At 44.0% G+C, this 25,110-nt stretch overlaps 2 protein-coding genes across 12 annotated transcripts in view; one reads left to right on the forward strand and one right to left on the reverse strand.

The window, feature by feature from the left end:
- Nucleotides 1-17,869, reverse strand: part of mob1bb (MOB kinase activator 1Bb) — a 93,133-nt gene extending 75,264 nt beyond the window's left edge. For 5 of the 8 annotated variants that reach the window (XR_009655723.1, XM_060935763.1, XM_060935761.1 and 2 more), the window contains exon 1: nt 584-667. Coding sequence is in view for 5 of the 8 variants with exons in the window: in XM_060935763.1 (XP_060791746.1) it covers nt 584-654 (71 nt within the window). In the remaining 3 variants the exon portion in view is untranslated. Of the gene's footprint in view, nt 1-583; nt 668-17,532 lie in introns of those variants that run through there. The other 3 variants (XM_060935764.1, XM_060935765.1, XM_060935762.1) reach the window with 3 other exon arrangements.
- The window catches only part of cacfd1 (calcium channel flower domain containing 1), a 56,523-nt gene continuing 48,507 nt past the window's right edge, over nt 17,095-25,110 (forward strand). Inside the window, exons 1-3 of one of the 4 annotated variants that reach the window (XM_060935770.1) lie at nt 17,095-17,485; nt 18,116-18,168; nt 18,439-18,491. In XM_060935770.1, the coding sequence (XP_060791753.1) occupies nt 18,123-18,168; nt 18,439-18,491 (99 nt within the window). In that variant the 5' untranslated portion in view covers nt 17,095-17,485; nt 18,116-18,122. The other 3 variants (XM_060935773.1, XM_060935769.1, XM_060935774.1) reach the window with 3 other exon arrangements.

The following is a 25,110-nucleotide window of genomic DNA, read 5'->3' on the forward strand; positions in this document are numbered from 1 at the left end:
GTGAAGTGCTGTCAGCATTTCTTGCTCATCTCACTGCCACGCACGAGAAACACCACTGCCTGACCAGACCCGTGACCCTGGCTGGAGTGGAAGGCACTCCTGAGGTCTGGGAAGCGCACCTGCAGAACAGTTTCATGAACGGTATGAATCCAGCAGTGGCCAAGTCAGTGAAGCAGCTCTGTCTCCTGTGGGAAACAGACAGCCTCACCAAGATCGAGCAGTATGCTGTGTATGCAGAAAGGCTGCTGAAAGAGAAGACGACAGTCAACAAAGAGACCAATACCTACACGCCGCCACTCTCGCTCTTCTCCAGACTGCTCAGCCTGGACAAAGAGGAAGAGGTCGAGGTAGGGGTCGAGGCAGGATGACCCATCCTGGAGGAAAGGCACAACCTGCTACAACTGCAATCAGAAGGGACACTTTGCTCAAGATTGTCTCCACAGTAGCAGACAGAAGCCCCATGAGGAGTACAGCAAAGCAGACTGAAGGGTGGACTCTGGAAACAGGCCCCACACAGAGAACAGGGGAGGTAACACACACACGCACACGATACGTCATGGCTCAGGTGGATAAGGCGCCATACCATAAATCCGGGGATCCGGGTTCGATTCCGACCCGAGGTAATTTCCCGATCCCTCCCCGTCTCCCGCTCATTTCCTGTCTCTACATTGTCCTATCCAATAAAGGTGGGGGGGAAAAAAAAAAAAAAACACATTAGTAGCAGCACTTGCATGCAACAGAAACGCCCGATACACCAGTCCAGGTAGATACACCTGAAGTTGCAACTACTCCCTTCTCTAAACTCCCTTGTATGCCCCTCACTGTATGTGGACATGTGTTGATTTTTTTAGTAGATTCTGGAGCAGGACACTCAGTCATACAACATGGGGTACTTCCAGTAGACCCACCGCTCAGCACAAATTCTATTCAGACAATGGGGATCTCAGGACAACCTGTAACCGAAACTTTCTCAGTCAACCTCCGGTCTAAAAGTGAGGGAGGAATAGTTACGTCCCACTCATTCCTCATCTCACATACATGTCCAATAAAATTTGTTAGCACACGATTTAATGTGCAAATTCTGAGTAAATCTCACGTCCACTTCAGATGGACTAACTACTGAAGTACGGTAGCAGCAATTGAATTTTTCCCGTTCCAACCGCACGCCATGCGACTGCCGTGCAGTTCCCAGCTGAACGCCAGGGGGCTGCCATGAATGGCTCAGACCCCCCTTCCTCCCCTATTTTAATTCTAAACACGCCCATTCATTCGATTCCACAGTGTCACCATTAGATGGCGCTTCTCTCATAAAAAAAAATCTTGAAATGTGTGAAGCTGTTGTACTGCACTTCCCGATTTCAATGAGAAAGTAGCATAGATACATAAATGTGAGGTAAATTTTACCCAATTTAAGTATTTCATAGCTTTTTATTTCAGTTATTTTATACTCAATATATGGAATTAAATCTACCCCAAACAAGTCAATGCAAATTGTTACTTCAGATTTATTGGGTAAATTCTATACGGTAGGTTACTTTTTTCAGTGCAGGAGCAGACGATACTGCGGGTCTTGGTAGTCTGGTGGTTACTGCACATGTCCTGTACCGGTAACTCTTGAAACATGGTTCGATTCTTGCCTTGGGTTTACTCGCTCAAAAATAAATATTTTTTTAAAAATGACTCTTGCAATGAAGCACTGTGCACTTTTTAGTGTTACATGTAGGTCCTTGTATCATCCGATCATTCAAGTATTCCATTCAATCTGAAAAACAAACAAAAAAAAACCTCAATATTTCATTTTCCTGTTTTTCTGTATGACCAAAAAATGAGGGATTGGTTTGTTTTCCTTTTTCCAACTCAAAACAGAACAAATAATAAACAGGGAAACCAAAACGAAATAACTAATTTACGATTATTGATTTTCTCTATTCCCCACGCTACATTAGCCTTCCCATGATCCTCAGCGACAGTCCATCATCATCTCTGCGTCTATGAAACAGAAAAATTGCATGTCCATGTATATATCAAGTAATTTATTCATACATTCTATTCATTTAATATATTAAGCTGTTAATGTTAAGCTGATGATCTCTTTATTATTATTCTCAATATAATAGTAATCTGTACTCGAGTTGAGGGGGGATGGGGGGGATGCCATCCCCCCGGAATAAAAAATGGTCAAAATCATCCCCCCTCTAAAATGGGCATCCCCCTCCCTTCCCTTGAGCAATTTTATCAATAAATGTGGACATTACTTCTATTTAACATTGGAATTAGAAATGCCATTCCACGTAGCTTTGCTGAAACTGAGTATACAGTAAGCTACCACGAGAGAGGGCACGCGCAAGCAAAGCGTTTGAGGAGGTGACATTCAGTTGGGGTTCCGTTATTTTTTTATTTCAATCGGCGTCAGTGACAGCAGCGGATTGCAGCATCATGGCCAAGCGGAGTGGACAGCAAGACCTAAGCAAGTTCGGCTTTAAGATCGGAAGGAAAAAAAAAAAAAAAAAAACACATTTCAGGAGGTAAGTCAAGAGTTACGAATATCAGTCACACTTTCTGTGAGCCCACTATCATGCTGTAAAGTTACCGATATGGAGCCTAATTTGTGGGCGGCGGATAACACAGCTATCATAATGAATGTTAGTTTGGAGTCTAGCCAGCTATCGCTAGCTTACTCAGGTTCATGTTAGCTTTGATTTCTTGTACAAGGCCATTAATTTAATCAGCCTGGACATTCGTTTGTTATTCTTCAGGCAACAAAAAGTGTTATTCAAGACAGGAAGGCTAAAATAAATGACACTAGCAGTTTTGAAGGCTTCATTGCCTCATTAGAGAGCCGGTCACAACATGTAAGGCAGAGAAGGATTGGTGTAGGACTTGACAAAGTGTCTGCTAAAATGCAGCTCTCTTTTTCTTCGTCATAGGCTCTTCTTCTGTCTCCTCAATGGGCCTTTTCCCCTTTCCAAAGAAACTTTCCAAAGATGCCTGCTTTTAACTCATTTTGCTAGCTTGTATCCAGTATGTATCAGTGCTAGTATGTATCGAAGCAAAGTATCAAAGTATCCAAGGCAGCTCCTTGGTAACCGTCAATGTTAAGGTGTCACGTGACCTAGATAACAGCGTGAATCAACGTTACAGAAAGAATCCGGTTATTTTTCAAAGCTCAAATCCTCGTTCAGATAATAAATAAATCAGAAATAACATTATAATTATATTTAATTAAATTATCTTATCCACTGCTCTTTATTCCAGATGACAGACAGCAGCAACTGCAACACAGTGCGACAGGAGCTGGAGGACCCGGAGTGTGAGACAATACAGGAGCAAGCAGGAGAACCAACAGCTGAAGATTTACAATTTACTGTTGCTTGTTTTAGCTTATTGGTTACCTACCTACCTCTGTATTTAATTCAATGTTCCCAAGGTTCAGCTTTGAATAAAAATTCTATTGACTTGATATGAAAAGATTCAGTTGTTCATTTACATTGCCTGCTGAGGTTTTCATAAATTATTTACCAAATGATTTAAAAGGAACCTACCATGACTATGAAGTTGCACTTCAAATTTGTCATCTGCATTTCACCCTAATATGGAGAATGTGGTAGGTATGTCAGCCAGGAGACTGACTAAATACGACACGACATCCACACTGTGCATGTTTTACAGTAAAATACCAGTGTATTATGTTTTTTTACAACAATAAAAAGGGTACACAGTGTGTACTACACACTTTATCAGCACAAAATACTGTATGTCTGGTAAATGAACAAGGTCCACAGACCTACGTTGTATGCAAACCCTCCTAAAAGCAAACCAGTTTCCCACCGACGGACCGACCGATGGGTCGACACGCGACTAAAAATTTCACCATCCCCCCTGGTTTGATTTTACAACTCGACCACTGATAGTAATAATAAATAATGATAACAATAACAACATGGCATTCATTTTGTCGCTTTCAACATATTGTGTCAGCCCAACTTTGCTTTTTATTAGCGGACATGAATCAGTGTATCATTCATTCTTTCTATTTTCAAATGGCAATCAAAAAATGACTGGTTATTTTATTTGTTTTTATTTTAACACAAAAAAATGAAAAAATGACTGGTTTTTCATTTTTTTTTATAAGCCTAAAATTGAAATGAAAAACAATTTTTCTTCATTTTTTGATTGCCAATTAAAAATGGAAAGAACGAATGATACACAATCTGTGTATCATTCGTTCTTTCTTTTTTTTCAGTAATACGTAATGACTCGGCCAGGCCCTTTCTTTAGTGTAATAAGAGACAGTAGAGAGGTTCATGCCATTTGTCTATTTTTATTAACCAGTACAGTGTAATCACAAAACAGTATCGTATTTGAACCGACAAGAGACAGTTACCGTATCATTTCCCACTATGCCCTCCTTTGTTCCTAATAACCAGATTTATCACGTTTAATTATTAACAATTATAATAATAAATCAATATAAAACCCCGACATCTACAGAAGATTTTCAACAAATAGGGGGCAGGGAAGCTCACACACAGCAGCGAGTGATCTGTGATGAGATGATTTTGAGAAGCAAAAAAAAAAAAAAAAAACCGCTCAACACCAGCAAATGTGGATTCAAGCAGAAAATTGCGTTAGGTAAAATAATTTTAGAAATTTTGGAAATCATTACATTCTTGTTTTTTCAATAAAAATATTTTTTTAACTTTATAATGCATAGTTACGCGCCGGGGCTCTGTCAGTCATTGATAGCCCAACTAATCACAGCACTGTGGTTCTTTTCCTGATCCTTGGCATTGTGTTTTTTCTTTCTTTGTTGATAATGTGTTACCGTATGTGATAAGCATGGTTCATTAAAAGGCCCACTTCTGCTGCATGCCCCCTCCTCTCTGCAAAAATTGTGTATTCCTCTCAAGGTGCTAACTGTCTCCACTGTATTGTGAACAGCCACTCCACCCCCCACTGAGGTTGCTATTCATGAATGGTAATTTGGTTTTAGGTTACATCCTAATTTCAGTGACAATTTACTCTGCCAAGCTCACAATTGCCGCTTTTCCACTACAAACGCGGCTGAGCCGTGCCGTGCTGAGTCGAGCTGAGTCGAGCTGAGCGGGGCTATTGAAGTTGCATTTCGACTACAACTGCGCTGAACCGTGCTGGCTGGAAGTGGGTGGACACATTGGGTGGAGTTAGCGAAAGTGGGTGGACGTCACGTGATGTCGTTAAGCAGCGCAAACAGTGACATCAGTGACAGTGGCGGAACAAGTCAGAGCCGGGCCGGGGGCGGGGCAAATGACCGGGCCCTTTATTAAAGCTTATCATAACATCATTTTAGGCTACAAAATGTCTGCAACTGCGGTGTTTACCAATTTCAACACTACCGGGTGCAACTATGTTATTTAGTACATCAAGTCCTTCAAACGAACATGTAACTCAGAAACAAAAAACATTAGGATACTGTACATGGCTCATAATAAAACATCAATAGCCTATACTGCGCACATTATTTGAAGGGCATACGAATGAGCGCTCAGAGGTTGCAACGGTGACAGGAAGAGTCAGAAATAAAAGGAGGGCGGTGCAAACCTCACTGAATGCACTGTGTTTACCAATTTCAACACTACGGGGTGCAACCATGTTATTTTGTACATTAAGTCCTTCAAACGAACATGTAACTCAGAAACAAAAAACATTAGGATACTGTACATGGCTCATAATAAAACATCAATAGCCTATACTGCGCACATTATTTGAAGGGCATACGAATGAGCGCTCAGAGGTTGCAACGGTGACAGGAAGAGTCAGAAATAAAAGGAGGGCGGTGCAAACCTCACTGAATGCACTGTGTTTACCAATTTCAACACTACGGGGTGCAACCATGTTATTTTGTACATTAAGTCCTTCAAACGAACATGTAACTCAAACAAAAAAACATTAGGCGACATACTGTACATGGCTCATAATAAAACATCAATAGCCTACTGCGCGCATTATTTGAAGGGCATACGACGAGCCTTGCGCTCCGCGAACTCGTCCACGATGCTCTGTATGTCACTGATTCAGTGAGCTTTTAAGCGGTAGTCTCACGACCCGGATAGTAAACAATAGTAAACAATAAACATGGAGGACATGGAGTCGTTAGTGTTGCTGGTCTTGGTGCTGTGGCTTGTTGTCACCGACAACGCCAACAGATACTGGCAAGAGCGTATAGATGAGGCGAGGCGCATAAGGCTTCAGAAATTCTCGTAATTCATAATTATTATTCTTCCGGGTTTGCGGTGTTTACAGATCCCAGCGCGCTCGCGGGGCGTGTGTGGGCATGTGAGGACACGCCTCCTCACCAATCAGTGCACAGGGGAGTGTCTGCTCACGCCTCCAGCCTCACTCGGCACGGCTTGGCTTGCTTCAGCCCCACTCCAAAACGATGCGAGTTTTAGGGGCTAAGCAGGGCTGAAGCAAGCTGAGTCGTGCTGGTTTTTGGTAGTCGAAACGCGAGCCGTGTCGGGCTGAAGTGAGCTGAAGCGAGCTGAAGTGAGCTGAAAAAGGGCCAAATGTCAGAGGACAGAGGACTGGAATTAGTGCCCCAAAAAACACAATTTCAGCTTGGAAAAACTACAGACGGTATAACTTCAGGAAGAAAATAAACATTTATTTCACACTAAGAAAAGCAGACTCACTACACATGGAAGCTATACAAAGCACAGAAATGTAGCATAGAGTTGTCCCATCTAGTAGTTTCCAGATTCCCATGGTGAGTCTTTCCTACGGTACATTTGCCACAGGTGTATTTGTGGCAGCGTACACAAAGTTCAGTGCTTCTGCTATTATTGCAGCGTGTCCTTCCCAAGCCCCATCCTCAATGCTCCATAAGTGCCTGGTCAGCACCCCCATGTTATATTTGGGTTATTATTCCATTATTATTTGAGGCCAGGATTTGGGGTTAGGGTTAGAACTGATCCTTCTTGGTTGCGACGAAGTCTGGTTAGGGTTAGAAACAAAGAGGCTATTTCTCAGGTAACACAATAATTAGGCTTCTTTACACAACAATGGGAGGCAGGTAATGGTACGTTAGACTTATTCACAAATTTGGGGGGGATTTCATTGCAGACTAAAGTCTGCACTTTGGGCCTTCTAGTGTTAAAAATATGCTGTTAACTCAAAACACTTCTTATTCATTGCAAAACGTTTATTTCAGCGCTGTATACAGGTATTGAGCACACAATCTGACCGCTTTTATGCAGTAGCCTAATAATAATAGAACAACCCAAAAATTGCAGGGTAACCCCAGACCTGCGCAAGTGATGCGCTACTGGCAAAAGAGCCAGCAACGTATGAAAAAAAAAAAAAACCACACCTTGGACCAAATACATATTTTCGGCACGCTGCTCCACCAGTCTGTAATGGTATTTTTCATATGATTACATATTACGGTGTAAATGTGGTCTTGAGAAGAGAAAAAAAAACGTTTGCAGACCTTTTGTTAAAATCGCTAAAAGTGATGTTGTAATATTAATATGTAATAAATAATAATATCAGACATGGCAGCACAGTGGTGTAGTGGTTAGCACTGTCGCCTCACAACAAGAAGGTCCTGGGTTCGAGCCCAGCGGCCGACGAGGGCCTTTCTGTGTGGAGTTTGCCTGTTCTCCCCGTGTCCGTGTGGGTTTCCTCCGGGTGCTCCGGTTTCCCCCACAGTCCAAAGACATGCAGGTTAGGTTAACTGGTGACTCTAAATTGACCATGAGTGTGAATGGTTGTCTGTGTCTATGTGTCAGCCCTGTGATGACCTGGCAACTTGTTCAGGCTGTACCCCGCCTTTCGCCCGTAGTCAGCTGGGATAGGCTCCAGCTTGCCTGCGACCCTGTAGGACAGGATAAAAGCGGCTAGAGATAATGAGATGAGATAGACATTATGATCTTAGAAAACGCTTTAGTGACAAACAGTTACAGACAGTAATATGTCGTGATATTATATTATAAAATATTATTTTTCATTAGGCTATATATTAAATTTATCTTCTAAAATAACAGACTGTACTCATATCACAACCGGTTTATTTCACCATTGGAGATCAGATCACACAAGACATGCGTTACATGACTCATTTTAAGGATTTAAGTAGGCTATTTAAAAGCAATGCCAGCAGGACTTCGTGGCTCAGGTGGATAAGGCGCCACACCATAAATCCAGGGACTCGGGTTCGATTCCGGCCTGCAGTCATTTTCCGAGCCCTCCCTGTTTTTCTCCTGCTCGTTTCTACACTGTTCTAAATGAGTTTGGATGTCTGTAAACCAATCAGGATGCTTTTTGTCAAGCATGCGCTACATGAACAGGCACACACACAGGCTCCCTCGCGCACTCCGTCATATGCGTGATGCAGACATTAATGTTTCGCGTGCATGCTCTTGCTCACTTGCTCTAGATTCCGGGAGATATTCTCCAATTTGCGGGCATCAGGGATCCACTATCAATATGCGGGAGACTCCCAGAACTTCCGGGAGACTTGGGATGTCTGCACTCATGGATTAAAGCAAAAAAAAAAAAAAAATCATCTGACTGAAAAAAAAAGCTCCATGTCGTTGGCCCCTACCACATCAGCAATGCGTCGAATTTTAAACGCCGTGTTGTCCATTATACCCTCGGCCCCTACTTATAGTACATTTACATAATTTTAACAATGACTAAAGCTAAGGTAAGACTTTACCATTGTCATTACTGGCTATTCATGATGAAACATCAAGTTTTCAGCGCAAAGTGCAAATTTATTTCAACAATACTTTAGTAATGCACAACAGTGGTTAAGAGAAAAGTGCAAGTGCAGTCGAACTTGAACCATGCTTTCAAAAGAGCGGAACAGAAAGAACTTGCAAGAAAAGTGAAAGTTCACTTTTTCTGCTTCTTCGCAGTGAAGCCAAAAGCATCTAGTTTTTTGCCATTGCTTCCATAGACTTTTTTTTTATGGCAAACTACACAAAAGCACACACCTGTCATTTTCATCTTTTTGCACCATGAACTAAATGGCTTGCCATTATTGCCCATTTCATTTAGCCAAGCCCATCTCCACTTATTCTTTACCGTTTTGTCGATGTCTGACACATCTGTGCTTTCATTTAAAAGAAGCGCGTCCATGCTGGCAAAACCGAAAGTAATTTGACACGCTCTAGTGATGGAAATCGAAGGGCCTATATCCAGTGGCCTTATACGCAGTACTCGAGTTGGGGGGGGGCATGTAGGGGGAGGCATCCCCCTTCTGAAATAAAAATCTCAAATCATTCCCCTTATAAAACGGCCATCCCCCCCATCACATCCCTTGTGCCATTTTACCGATTAAAGTGGAAATTAGCCTACTATTATTTTAACAAATATTACTACCATTTCAACATTAAAGGCTTTGCGCAGTGATAGCCTACATGTAGCCGGATAAAAAAGACGCATATTTATTTATTCGGTTGCACCTCTCATTCACACCTATACAGAGGTTCCAGTCACTGAAAACAGCTACTTTTGCAAACTCTGGGCAGAGTGGAGATTTCTGAAAACTCCATCTTCAGACACGCGTGTAAATCGGGAAATCGAAGCAACAGTGGGCGAGAGGGCGCGCGCGAATATAACGAGTCATAGGTGTGAATCTTTCACCGAATGCCAATTGTCCCGGTTCTTCATGAAATCGCACGCGCAAATTCATCAGGTTAACTTTCAAATAACTGTTCTTGTGCACTTGCGACACCGGAGCCACTTTCCTGAATTTTGAGCTTCGGAGTATTGGCTTCTTTATCTATTTAATCAATGAACTTATTTGTCACATACATTAAATTACTAATGTAAAACATTAGTAGCCTATTTAAGCAATCGCTGTTTTCTCCACTGTTTTCTGACCTTTTGTGCTTAGTGAATGAGACACTTCATTACACTCCACTGACCGACTTCCAATTCCGGACTTTTTTGAAAATGTAAAATATAGGCCTACGAGATGTTTTTTTGGGACTTAATTCGCGTTGGTCCTTCACTATTAATTTTTGAGATTGACGAGGCACTAAATACTGTGGAATTATTTTCTCCTGACTATGAAGTTTGTCATCTTAAACAAGTGTCGGGAAATCTTGCAGCCCAACTCTACAGTCTCCAATGTTTAAGCGAACTGCTGAAACCATAATGTTTAAAGATTAAATCATAGGCTAATCAAACCAAAGAAAAACACAGCCTTTCCAGAACGTTGTCTGCCAAAGCCTGTTTAACCTACAAAAGGCTTAATAGCAAAGGTCTTGCTGCGGCTTCAACTTTTCACCTGATCACCTTTCAGTAGGCAAATATCATTATTACTATTACTACTACAAAAGGCCTAGTATTAGTAGTAGACAAGTAGTTGCCTAGTAGTAGGACAGCCAAATAGTTTCATCAGTGGCCTACGCCGAGCCTCCCTGGGACTAGACAGTAGCAGAGGCTTTATTTATTTATGCCTATCCATGCTGCACTAGACAGTGTTTATGTAGAGAGTATGCACACTTCAATCAATCAATCTCTCTTTTATTTCAATTATATATAAACATTCAAACTCGCTGTATGAGCGCATTAAAATCTTATGGCTTTTTAACTCACGGTGAAACTCCTCCGGGTTGAATTAACTAACTGAAATCAGCTGTTCTCAGCGTTTGATAAACCTGCTTTGTGAAATGGACAATCACTGCTCCTCCCCATGGAAAAATGAGGGATAGCAGCTGGTTTTCACACAAGCTGCTTAGGGGCATCACCAGTCAGGACTGCATTGACTACGTCATTGTGGGGGATAAATTATCTGCACGGACCAATCGACAGACAGTCACGAACCAGTCAGGGGACGGCCAAGGGCCTGCAGAGAGCCAGTCACGGAAACGTGGAACAAATTCAATGGCTGCCACTGCTCCTCCTACTCAAGCGAGTAGGACGCTTCTTTGCTTTGCTCCTGCTTTCTTAATCTTTATTTCTATACTTTACTTTCTCATTGACCTTCCACTATTTTATTTTTTATCTTTATAAGCTTTTAATTTAATTTTAATTTAATTTCCACTTTTTTTTTTTAAATGCCAGGAAGCAAAAAATCCTGCAGAAAATGCATGGAATTAGAACAGAGGATTTCTATTCTGGAATCAAAGATTAATGCTCTGCCAAAGACGGACGAATTAAAAGCGATATCTCAGGAAAGGAGTACAGAAACAGTGGCTGAGAATGCAGAGACTGCGCTCCGACAGACTGAGGACATTGCAGACCAAGTGGAAGAATTCATAACTCAACCTGTAAGTACTGAAAACTGACAAATGATGGGTGCTAAGCCAAAAAACAAAAACAGAAGAGTAATTACTTCAACACCAGCTCGTTCTACAAATTACAATAGGATCTACAATCCTATGGAAAATCCACAGCCTATAAGGCTTCAGAACAAATTTGAATGCCTCAGGGATGTGGAAGAGGATTTGTCAAGCGGACAAACACATACTAAAAAGAGATCACACCAAGATCGAAGAGCTGTGAGAAGAGGCAAAAAGCAGCTCGTAACACCACCTGATCCCACAACCCTTGTTCTTGGTGATTCCACTGTAAGACAATTAAAAGGTTATGAGATGATTATTTGTTGTCTTCCAAATGCATCCATCTCTGACACCAAAGACAGCATTTTGAAACTCATGTCCGAGCATAAAACTATTAAACGTATCGTTGTGCATGTGGGAGCAAATGATGTTTTCAGAGAACAGCTGTTTGTCCAAGATGATTTCAGAAAACTTTTTTTCTGAGCTCTATAAGACTGGAATTCAATCTTTTATCAGTGGCCCACTCCCAGCGAGAGGAAGTTTTGCTTTTTCTCGACTCTTCAGTCTTAACACCTGGCTTGGAAAAACTTGTTCTTCATTTGGTATGAATTTCATAGACAATTTTAACCTTTTTTGGAATCGCAAAGAATTTTACAAGCCAAATAGCACTGAACTCAGCTGGATTGGAGCCAAAGTCTTAGCAGACCACTACAAACTTGCAATCTTTTCTCAGCCAGCCAGGAAAACAGTTGATAAGATGTCGAAGACTGACATAGTTACAAAGCCTAAACAATCATCTTTGCAAGTCATCATCAAGGACACACAAACATCTGACTTGCAGGCCTCCCAACATTCAAGGACAGACGACTCCACTTCTCCTCGGATGGATTTCCCAAATAGCATGAAAAAACTGCTCCCAATGGCTACACTTTCCTTTTCCAGCCCAAATCTGTCGCGACAAGCAGTGTATCCAGTACATCAAAATTGTGTTCGTCCAGGACTTTCAGCTGGCTACAAATCTTTTTCACCATCCAAAAGATACATGTCATCTCCAGTCCCTTCACCCTCAAACCAAATGGAACATTTAGAAAGTCTTGTTTGATGTACTCTGGGTCCCTGCAAATGGGTGTAGTGTTGAAAACCAGCTGGGACCCGATGTTGACACTATTCCTGTGTTGATAAGAAACAGAAAACATAGAGCACATTTAACCCTGGGGGTGAACCAATCTAATCTCCTTCCTGTTTTAAAACAGCATCAGAGTGCACAACCAAATATTGCTTCTAGAATTTCTGTAAAGCTAGCTCTTCTGAACATTAGATCACTTTTAAACAAGTCATTTTTAATTAATGATCTTATTTGTAAACACAATCTTGATTTTTTGCTTCTAACTGAAACCTGGCTGGATCAAGCAATTAGTGCTACCACCCTTATCAAAGCAGCTCCCCCAAATTTTAATTTTTTGAATGTTACCCGACAAGGGAAAGGTGGAGGGATCGCAAATATATTCAAAGTCTCTTTTCAATGTAAACAATCCTCACTTGGTGACTTTACGTCCTTTGAACACTTATGTGCACTTGTTACATGCTCTCCTAACATATTATTATTAACTATTTATAGGCCTCCGAGACATTCAGCCAAAGTCTTTCTTGAAGAGTTTGGTGAACTGTTATCGGTCATTTGCTTAGAGTTTGATAGTCTTATTATATCTGGGGATTTTAACTTGCATGTAGATAATACTAATAACATTTATGCCAAAGAACTATTTGCAATTATTGATAACTTTAACCTGGTACAACATGTACAGGGACCGACCCACTCTCGTGGTCATACTCTTGACCTCGTCATCACAAAGGGTCTTACTGTTTCTTATACTGTTGTTGACCTGGCATTATCTGTTCATTTCTGTGTTTTCTTTGAAGTTTCTATGTCTCCTCACATTCAGAATAGCTCAACGACTATAGGTAGGAGGGTCATAAACGACAACACGTGTTCTTTTTGAGCAAGCTCTCTCACAGAACTCAACCAAAATGTCAGACTCTGTAGATGATTTACTGGAATTTTTTAATTTAAATATGACCCAAATTATGGATGATATTGCTCCATTCAAAATCAAAAGAGTCAATGATAAGCAGAAAGCACCATGGAAGCAGTACCCGGCTGTTAAACTGCGAAAGAGAGAATGTAGAAAGACTGAAAGAAAATGGCGCAAATCTAAACTTCACATCCATTATCAAATCCATAAAGAGATGCTTTGTAATTATAATTATGAAATTCGTAAAGCAAGTCTTTCTTCTCCAACATCATCAGCAGGAATATGAACAATGCCCGTGTGCTATTTTCAACAGTAGAGAAGCTAACTAATGCCCCACCACAATTAGCACCTGAACTTCTATCAGTTAATAAATGCAATGAGTTTGCATCCTTTTTCAAAGGTAAAATTGATAAAATAAGGCAGAATATTTCTCATAATATATCTCAGTTGCAAAAAATTGAAAAACTGCAATCACCAATGACACAGATAGATAACTTTAACACAACGTCAGAATTTTGTTTAATTGATTATGAGACTCTTGAAAAAACTGTACAAAATCTCAGTTCTTCAACATCTGAACTGGACATTCTGCCCACCAACTTTAAGTCTGTTCTTCATCTTATAATTACAGATGTGCTTCAAATTATAAATACATCCTTGGAGACTGGCGTTGTTCCTGTGTCCCTAAAAAAAGCTGTTGTAAAGCCCCTTCTTAAAAAAAAAATAATCTGGATCCTTCAGTGTTAAATAACTACAGGCCAATATCAAATCTACCATTCATCGGGAAAATCCTGGAAAAAATTGTCTTCAATCAATTAACTGCCTTCTTGATATCAAACAGCCGTTTTGATAATTTTCAGTCAGGATTTCGTGCCAATCATAGCACTGAAACAGCGGTGATTAAAGTTATAAATGACATACGTCTTAATACTGATGCAGGCAAAACATCGGTCCTGGTATTACTGGACCTCAGTGCAGCTTTTGATACTGTTGATCACAACATACTGCTATATCGACTTGAACACTGGGTTGGATTGACTGGTAAAGTTATCAATTGGTTAAAATCATACTTAAAAGATAGAAGCTTATTTGTTACCCTGGGAAATTGTTCCTCAACGTCAATGCCCTTGACCTGTGGTGTCCCCCAGGGGTCGATTCTTGGACCATTACTTTTCAACCTTTATATGCTCCCACTTGGGCAAATTATCAATAAAAATTCAATTTTGTATCACTGCTATGCAGATGATACCCAAATTTATTTTGCTCTATCACCTAATGACTATGCCCCCCTTGAATGTCTCTACCAGTGCATCGATCAAATCAATAGCTGGATGTCACAAAATTTTCTTCAGTTGAACACAGATAAAACAGAAGTAATTCTATTTGGAAAAAAAGATGAAAGACTCAGGATTACCACTATTCTTGACACAAAAGGGATTAAAACTAAAGAAATGGTTAAAAATCTTGGTGTTTTCATTGACAGCGAGCTAAACTTTGACAGTCACATGAAAGCAATCACTAAAACGGCATTTTATCACCTAAAAAACATTTCCAAACTAAGAGGACTTATGTCAAAAAATGATCTGGAAAAACTAATACATGCCTTCATCTCTAGTAGGGTTGATTACTGCAATGGCCTTTTCACAGGCCTGCCAAAAAAGACCATCAAACGACTTCAGCTGGTTCAAAATGCAGCGGCGAGGGTTCTCACACGAACAAAAAGAACAGAGCACATTACCCCAATTCTAAGGTCCCTTCACTGGCTTCCAGTAAGCTACAGAATTGACTTTAAAGCATTGCTGCTGGTGTATAAATCTCTAAATGGCACAGGGCCCAATTACCTCTCTGATATGTTGCAGCGGCCTAACCCAATCAGATCTACCAGATCGCAACAGAAAAATTTACTATTAAAACCAGTTGTTAAAACAAAGTGTGGTGAAGCAGCTTTTAGCTACTATGCAGTACAGCTATGGAACCAACTGCCAGAGGACATTAAAAATGCTCCTGCTGTTGGCAGCTTCAAATCTAGGTTAAAGACCAAGCTGTTTTCAGCTGCTTTCTGTTAAATAATTCATATTTTTACATTTTTTATAATCTTTACTTTCTCTGCATGTTTTAAATTTACTTTAATTTTTATTCTATTTTATTCCGCTGGTTTCTTTTTCTTTTTCTCCTTTTTTCTTTTTGGCATTTTATTATTTTATTTCTACTATTGTTTAATTCTTATTATTTTCTTTTAATTCTTTTAATTCATTGTTTTAGATTAAAAATAAAATTTTATGTAATTTTATTTCTCTATTGTTTACTGTTTTTGCTTCTGTAAAGCACATTGAACTGCCATTGTGTATGAAATGTGCTATATAAATAAACTTGCCTTGCCACTGTAAGTGAAATGTGCGGTGTGCAGTATGGTCTTGGAAGCCCCCTGTGTGTATGTCTGGCGGCTCTGCTCAGATCAACTCGCACAAACTCCCAAACACCTTGTACAGCTCGCACACTTGAACACCATCAGTTGACACAGATCATATGAAGGAGGAAGATTTGCATTGCACAGCACATGTTCACCAAGGGCAAGATGTAGAGTTTGAAAAGACTTGGTTTGCAAACCCCCATGCACGTGAAAGATTGACCCTCAAAACTACATATTGGCCTAAACATTATTGCGCTGTGCAGGTTCATCTTACTCGTTGTCCGAACAGCTGCATCAATGTTCATTGCAATGTTCTCAAACATGTTATACACGGCCTCGCATTCGGAAGTGTTTGTTAGAAGCTTCCATTACACTCAATTACAGGGAGAACAACAAATTCCAGAAAAGTAACGTGCAAATGTTTTTATAACTGTAGATTTCCTAAATTACCGAGGTTTCCAGATGCAATAATCTATAAACAAAATCCACTGCTACAACAGACAGAATACAACTGGTTTCAAGTTTTCAGCTAATAAAACAGTGGCTGAAAGTACTGATTAATTTTCTGTACAAAGCAATTCCGACTCTAGTTCTGGCAGTCAGGTTTATATTAATGTGCTTCTCCGTGTACATTTCTATTGTAACAAATGTGTGTGTGTGTGTGTGTGTTCGTCTATTTGGTGAAAATTTCCGTGAGGGGCACATTTGGCATTTTTGGAAGGAGTCGCCTCTGTCAGCACTTTGTAACAGTCAAAGGTAAGTTTTCCTGGATGCTTTACAGTTTCTCAGTAACATAAGCTGTGTTATTTGTCTTATTAACTTCAGGCGAGTTAAAAGCCTATATGGAGAAGGAGCAACAGTGGTGAAGCAGAAAAGCAACAGCTCTTGATCTGACTTGCCTCAAAAAAGCAATCCTGAGTTATTCATGCCCGACAGCAACTTCCACACAAATTATACAATACAGAAATCCCTCCTTCCTGTCCTGTATGCTGTAGGCTGTTGTACAGCTAATAAACTTCATTGTATTTTGAGCTGGATGCACTGAAGAAAAATTATCTGAACTATAGGGGATGTGACGATCTTATTTAAACTGGGTAGCTTGCTTGAACCATCAATCAATAAATAAAACTAAAATAAAGTAACGATAAAACTGTAAATACTTGTTTACACAGGTTTGATACTACTGACGACTAAGGGGTATATCATGTTTTGAAACGGTCATGAAAGACGTCATGGACTTTTCATTTGACGTCTTATTACTTTACCTTTTTTTTTTTTTTTTTACAGTGTTGCGTATATTTGCGCAACATTTTAAACTTGTTAAAAGCTGTGATTAAACCTCATTAACTAACAGTCCAAGACAAGCTTTTGTTAAACCGGTTTATGATTTAAGCGTGCATCTTAGCTCGGTTATACGTTTTGATAAACACTTACGCTGAATATCAAAGTATAACAAAGAGTTAGATCGATATTTCTTTAATTTAAAAAAAAAAAACATTAACTGATAAGCAGACAGGTAGCCAGCTAGCATTTCACCATACAAACATTCCAGCTAACTTACATAAAGAGCAACTGGGCTGGACAAACTAGGAAGATTCTGTGGTTAATGTTAGTTCAGTTTAAAAACAGCTGATAACTGGTTAAATGTAACGAGTGAGGTTTCTCCAGCTAGCTAGCAGGGTTAGCAAAGCTGGGTGGCTAAGCGGCAGTAGAAACACAACAACTCGTCTCTGCTAATCGCCTCGCAAACTAACGAGTTTAGTCACGTAAGTTCAAAAATGTTAAATAAATCAGGAAGAGTCATAATACTTACAATAAGAAACTCATACTCCTGTATTAATGCTCCGTTCGGAGGGAGTCACAGCTGTGTTGTGTGCGCGCAAGCTCTCTCTCTCCACACACACACGGAGTGGCTAAAAGAGTTACCCTGCAGTTACGACTTCTTCAGACGATTATTATTATTACCAGGGCTCAAATCTTATTAATATAGACGTGAGTGCACTGTATTATATTGGCATTTAGCAGACGCTCTTTTCCAGAGCGACGTACAACATACCCAGAGCAGTTGGGAGTTAGGTGCTTTCAGCCCTCCTGCTGGTATAGGAACAAGAACCGGAAACCTTTTGGTCCCAAAGCTGCTTCTTTAACCAATTAGGCCATAGCCTCCCCCAATAAACACGTTGACCTAGGTGACGTGAGGCAGTGACACTTTTCTCACTGTAGTCAGGTCAACACCCTACTAAAGTAAACACTGATTTTCTATGCCGTAAAACCATTGCGGTTAACACTATGGACAGGTTGCCAATATATCATGGAAATAACACAGAGACATTCACACCTATGGGCATTTTAAAGTAGCCAGTTTACCTACTCTGCATGTCTTTGGACTGTGATAGGAAACCCATGCAGTGGGGAGAACATGCAAACTCCACACCGAAAGTCAACTCAGGTTTGAACCCAGAAACTTTGTTCTGAGGCCATAGTACTGCAACAGGTGCTCTGTGCCACCCCAAAATTAAACATACTACTAGTATTACTTTAATATGTAGTAAATTTACATTACTTTCAACTGAACTGACAGATGCAATTATGTATTGTACTACCTATACCAACAGTAATGGCATAATCTACTGTTTTCCTATGTTTTCCATTCTGAAGCCCTCACCTGGGAAAAGTAAATTGTTTTTTTTTCCTCTTTCTTTCCCCAAATGTGTGATAGGAAACCCATGCAGTGGGGAGAACATGCAAACTCCACACCGAAAGTCAACTCAGGTTTGAACCCAGAAACTTTGTTCTGAGGCCATAGTACTGGAACAGGTGCTCTGTGCCACCCTAAAATTAAACATACTTCCTGATAACACTTCCTGATGTGGGTGGAGCACAGAAGCACAGCAGACAAGAGTTGATGTTTATCCAAAAACTTTATTAAGCTTTTCAGCTTCCTTTTATCACTCATGCACGCACTCACTCACACATGCATTGTGGTTGGGGAGAGAGCTCCCTTTCTCTGCTCTCTCTCCTTTTATGCTCCGTCCCTGTAACAAACAGTGACACACACATTAATTGACAGCAGGTGGAATGACTTAGCCACTTACCTTCCCCGACCCCGCCCTCCATTCACAGACTGCTCCTTGGCCACGCCCCCACTGCCACATACCCCCACCGCTCAACTCAGGCCGGGGAGCCATCTGGCCTGAAGCTGACTCCCCCCCCGATGGGACAGGAAGTCCGCCACCACCATCTGCGCCCCCGGCCTGTGGATCACCTCAAACTTAAATGGCTGGAGGGCGAGATACCAACGGGTGAGCCGCGCATTGGCATCCTTCATGCGGTGGAGCCACTGGAGGGGCGCGTGGTCCGAACAGAGAGTGAACATCTGTTCCAAGATGGCGGCGCGTACACACGCAGCGGCTCCTCTCTGTCCCAACAGAACGGTGTTTTCGTGTTTTTTGTGTTTTAAAACAGTGTGTATTTGTTTGTCTTTGTCGCGTCCATCAGTCTTAAGGCGCACATACTCCCGTGAGTTTCTGCTCGACATCCGCAGAACTATATTCACGGATATAAATCCAGCAGATGCGGAAATGCTATGCAACTACGGTTTGCTCCGGAGGCCTGCTCAACCACCGACCCCACTCCTGCATCCAGCCCACAGTGGAAGCGGAACATGCGGAAGCAGAAGAGGGGCAAGCGCGGAGGTATCCGGGCTAGGCTAGCGGCTAGCCCTCACCGGCCGGCTATCCCTACCATCACTCTAGTCAACGTACGCTTGCTGGACAACAAGCTGGATTATGTCCGCCAACTCCGCTCATCTTTTAAGTCTGTGAGTGAGTGTTGTGTCCTCGTGTTTGTGGAAACATGGTTTAATGACAGCGTCCTGGACTGTGCCATTCAGCTAGCCCGGCTAACATGCTACCGGTCAGACAGCGCGCTAGTTGGGGGGGGGGAGGACTCACGGCGGAGGACTCTGTGTTTACATCAGTGATGCCTGGTGCCGCGATGCTGTTGTGGTCTGCAAACACTGCTCACCACTGGTGGAGTTTATAATTATTAAGTGCCGGCCATTCTACCTGCCGAAGGAATTTACAGCCATATTGCTGGTAGCATTATACATCCCTCCTGGCTCCAATAACAACAGGAGTGAAGCACTGAATGAACTCTAACAGCACATCAGTGAGCAGCAGACAGCCCACCCAGATGCTTTCCTCATCCTGGCTGGGGATTTCAACCATGCAAACCCCAAGAGTGTGTTTCCAAAACTCTATGGACATATCAACTTTCCCACACGTAGAAACAATACCCTGAACAATGGTTATACCATGCATAAAGACACCAACAAAGCCCTATCCCTCCCCCACCTTGGGGCCTCAGATCACTCCACTGTTATGCTAATGCCAGCATACAGGCCGCTGGTTAAAGTCACCAAACCAGCTACAAAGCAGATACATGTGTGGCCAGAGGGGTCCTCAGAGGCACTCCAGGACTGTTTTTCCACCACTGACTGGAGCATGTTCAGACAGGCGGCCACCTACAACAACATCACAGATCTACAGGAATACACAGAGACCGTCACTGCCTACATGAGGAAGTGCATGGACGACGTTATGGTCACCAGAACCATCTCCATTCGGGCCAATCAGAAGCCATGGCTGACAGGGGAAGTCCACAGGCTCCTGTGGGCTCGGAACGCCGCCTTCAGAGCTGGGGACGAGGTGGGCCTGAGGACAGCTAGGGCCAACCTGTCACAAGGCATCAGGGTGGCCAAGAGACAGTATTCCAGGTACACTGCTGACTATTTCAACGACATCAGACACCAGGAACCTGTGGCGGGGGATCCAGACCATCACAGACTACAAGCCCTCGCCACTGACCTGTGACAAATCCACGTCTCTGCTGAATCAGTTGAACGACTTTTTCGCTCGCTTTGAGGCAGACAACAGTACCACGGCACAGAAGACCCCACCACCTCCCGGCGACGCTGTCCCCTGACAGCATGAGGAGAGCTCTCAGGACGACAAATGCACAAAAAGCCCCGGGTCCTGATAACATTCCTGGTCGTGTCCTGAGAGACTGTGCCGAGGAGCTCACAGATGTCTTTACAGACATCTTCAACATCTCGTTGAGCCAGGCTGTTGTCCCTACGTGCCTCAAAGCCACCACCAATATCCCGGTCCCGAAAAAGCTGTCTCCCTCCTGCTTCAATGACTACCGCCCTGTCGCACTCACTCCCAGACTCATGAAGTGCTTCAAGCGGCTAGTCATGCGGCATATCAAGTCTGCCCTCCCCCCCTGCCCTGGACCCTTTCCAGTTTGCATATCAGTCCAACCGTTCGACCGATGATGCCATCTCCACTGCCCTCCACTCAGCCTCACCCACCTGGAGACAAAAGACTCGAATGTCAGAATGCTGTTCATAGACTTGAGCTCAGCATTCAACCCAATCATTCCTCAACAGCTCATTCATAAAATGGACCAGCTGGGACTCAACACCTCCCTGTGCAACTGGCTGCTGGACTTCCTGATGGGGAGACTGCAGACTGTACGGGTCAGCAGCAACTCCTCCAGCACCATCACATTGAACACAGGGGCCCCCCAAGGATGTGTGCTGAGCCCCCTCCTCTTCACTCTGCTGACCCACGACTGCACACCAACATCCAACTCTAATCTCTTCATTAAGTTTGCGGATGACACGACTGTGGTGGGTCTCCTCAACAATGGCGATGAGACAATCTACAGGAGTGAGGTGAGCCGCTTGGCCATGTGGTACAAGGACAACAATCTCCGCCTGAACATGGAGAAGACGAAGGAGATTGTTGTGGACTTCAGGAGAGAGCACACCCAGCATGCTCCACTATCTATCGACGGTGCTGCAGTGGAGAGGGTGAGCAACACCAAGTTTCTAGGTGTGCACATCTCTGAAGACCTGTCCTGGAGCAACAACACTGCATCACTGGCCAAAAAAGCCCAACAGCGTCTGTACTTCCTCCGCAAACTGAGGAGAGCAAGAGTCCCGGCTCCCATCATGCACACTTTCTACAGAGGCACCATCGAGAACATCCTGACCAGCTGCATCACCGTGTGGTATGGTGCCGGCACCGTGTCCTGCTGCAAGACTCTGCAGCGCATCGTGAGAGCAGCTGAGAGGATCATTGGTGTCTCTTTCCCTTCTCTAATGAATATTTATAACTCCCGCCTCACCCGCAAAGCCATCAGGATTGCAGGTGACCCCACCCACCCATCTCACAGCCTCTTCAGTCTGCTGCCGTCGGGGAGGAGACTGCGGAGTCTCCGGGCCAAAACCAGCAGGCTCAAGAACAGTTTCTTTCACCAGGTGGTCAGGAGGCTCAACTCCCTCCCTGTTCTGCCTCTCCTCCCCCCTCTGCCCCCTGCCACAGATTCTGCTTGCACTCCCCCCTGCCCCCCCTTCAGCATCTGACATGTCACCCACACAGTTCCCCCCTCCCAACACATACACACACACACACATACATACATACTCTCAACGTTCATTAACACACTGAACTCAGGGCCTGCACATTTCACTTTACCTCGCTCATTTGCACTATTCCGCACTACCTCACCTTAACAGCCACTAGTTTATTGTTTATACTGCTTATTTCATGTTTACCTGCTATACCTCAAGTGCCCTTGACTGTTTATTTGCACCAATTTACGTGTGTGTGTGTGTGTTTAGTCTATGTCTAGTTCTTATCTAGAGTGTTTATACTGTTTATATCGTTTGAGTGTTTAGTCTATCTCTAGTTCTTATCTAGTGTTTATACTGTTTGTTTTTTCAATATTATTCTATTTTTATTTATTGCATTGCCTGTCCCCTCCTAGAACTGCCACCTTATTGTGGTGGAGGGGATTTGTGTGCTTGAATGATCCTAGGAGCTATGTTGTCGGGGGCATTATGCCCCTGTCAGGGTCTCCCAAGGCAGACAGGTCCTAGGTGACAGGCCAGACCAAGAGCAGTTCACCAAAACCCTTATGGAGAATCAATCGAGGACCGTGACGTCACCCAATATGGCGCAGCCGGGGCCCCATCCTGGAGCCAGGTCCGGGGTTGGGGCTCGTATGCGAGCGCTTGGGGGCCGGGCCTTTGCCCATGGGGCCCGGCTGGGCTCAGCCCGAAGAGGTGATGTGGGCCCGACCTCCTGTGGGTTCACCACCCACAGAGGTAGCAGTAGGGGGCTGGTGCAGTGTGGATTGGGCGGCAGTCGAAGGCAGGGGCCTCGACGACCTGATCCCCGGACACAGCGGCTAGCTGTTGGGACATGGAATGTCACTTCGCTGGGGGGGAAAGAGCCTGAGCTTGTGCGGGAGGTTGAGAGGTACCGGCTAGAGATGGTTGGGCTCACCTCCACGCACAGCTTGGGCTCTGGAACCCAGCTCCTCGAGAGGGGCTGGACTCTCCACTTCTCTGGAGTCGCCCATGTTGAGCGGCGGCGGGCTGGTGTGGGCTTGCTTATAGCTCCCCAGCTCAGCCGCCATGTGTTGGAGTTTACGCCAGTGAACGAGAGGGTCACCTCTCTGCACCTTCGGATTGGGGAGAGGGCTCTTGCTGTTTGTGCCTACGGGCCGAATAGCAGTATAGAGTATCCGGCCTTCTTGGAGTCCCTGGGAGAGGTAGTGAGGGGTGCTCAGACTGGGGACTCCATTGTGTTACTGGGGGACTTCAATGCTCATGTAGGCGATGACAGTGACACCTGGAGGGGCGTGGTTGGGAGGAACAGCCTCCCCGGTCTGAACCTGAGTGGTGTTTTGTTATTGGACTTCTGTGCTAGTCACAGTTTGTCCATAACGAACACCATGTTCGAGCATAGGGGTGTCCATAAGTGCATGTGGCACCAGGACACCTTAGGTCGGAGGTCGATGATAGACTTTGTTGTCGTTTCATCTGATCTCCGGCCCTATGTCTTGGACACTCGGGTGAAGAGAGGGGCTGAGCTGTCAACTGATCACCACCTGGTGGTGAGTTGGATCCGCTGGCGGAGGAGGAAGCCGGAAAGACCTGGCAGGCCCAAACGTATGGTGAGGGTCTGCTGGGAACGTCTGGCCGAGCACTCTGTCAGGGGGGTCTTTAACTCCCACCTCCGGGAGAGCTTTTCCCAGCTTCCAAGGGAGGCAGGGGACATTGAGTCTGAGTGGACCATGTTCTCTACGTCCATTGTGGACGCAGCTGTTCGGAGCTGTGGCCGCAAGGTCTCCGGTGCCTGTCGTGGCAGCAATCCCTGAACCCGGTGGTGGACACCAGAAGTAAGGGATGCCATCAAGCTGAAGAAGGAGTCCTATCGGGCCATGTTGACCTCCGGGACTCCTGAGGCAGCTGACGGGTATCGGCAGGCCAGGCGTGCCGCAGCTCAGGCAGTTGCGGAGGCAAAAACTCGGAACTGGGAGGAGTTCGGGGAGGCCATGGAGAAATTCTGGCAAACCGTCCGGCACCTCAGGAGGGGGAAGCAGTACTCTGCCAACACTGTTTACAGTGCGGGTGGGGAGCTGTTGACCTCAACTGGGGACATTGTGGGGCGGTGGAAGGAATACTTTGAGGATCTTCTCAATCCCACCGTCATGTCTTCCATTGAGGAAGCGGAGGCTGATGACTCAGAGGTGGACTCGTCTATTACCCAAGCCGAAGTCACTGAGGTGGTTTGCAAGCTCCTCGGTGGCAAGGCATCTTCTCTGCCCCTCTCTCAGGGTGGATGAGATCCGTCCTGAGTATTTCAAGTCTCTGGATGTTGTGGGGCTGTCTTGGTTGACACACCTCTGCAACATCGCGTGGCGGTCGGGGACAGTGCCTCTGGAGTGGCAGACTGCGGTGGTGGTCCCTCTTTTTAAGAAAGGGGACCGGAGAGTGTGCTCCAATTATAGGGGAATCACACTTCTCAGCCTCCCAGGGAAGGTTTACTCCAGGGTACTGGAGAGGAGAATTCAACCAATAGTCGAACCTCAGATCCAGGAGGAACAATGTGGTTTTCGTCCTGGTCGCGGAACACTGGACCAGCTCTATACCCTTCATAGGGTGTTCGAGGGTTCATGGGAGTTTGCCCAACCAGTCCACATGTGCTTTGTGGATCTGGAGAAGGCATTCGACCGTGTCCCCTGTGGTATTCTGTGGGGGGTGCTTCGGGAGTATGGGGTTCGGGGCTCTTTGCTAAGGGCTGTCCGGTCCCTGTACGAATGGAGCAGGAGTCTGGTTCGCATTGCCGGCAGTAAGTCAGACCTGTTCCCAGTGCATGTTGGACTCCGGCAGGGCTGCCCCTTGTTACCGGTTCTGTTCATAATTTTTATGGACAGAATTTCTAGGCGCAGCCAGGGTCCGGAAGGAATCCTGTTTGGGAACCACAGGATTTCATCTCTGCTTTTTGCAGATGACGTTGTGCTGTTGGCTTCT

Source organism: Neoarius graeffei, chromosome 12, assembly GCF_027579695.1.
Source record: "Neoarius graeffei isolate fNeoGra1 chromosome 12, fNeoGra1.pri, whole genome shotgun sequence".
NCBI classification, from domain to species: domain Eukaryota; kingdom Metazoa; phylum Chordata; class Actinopteri; order Siluriformes; family Ariidae; genus Neoarius; species Neoarius graeffei.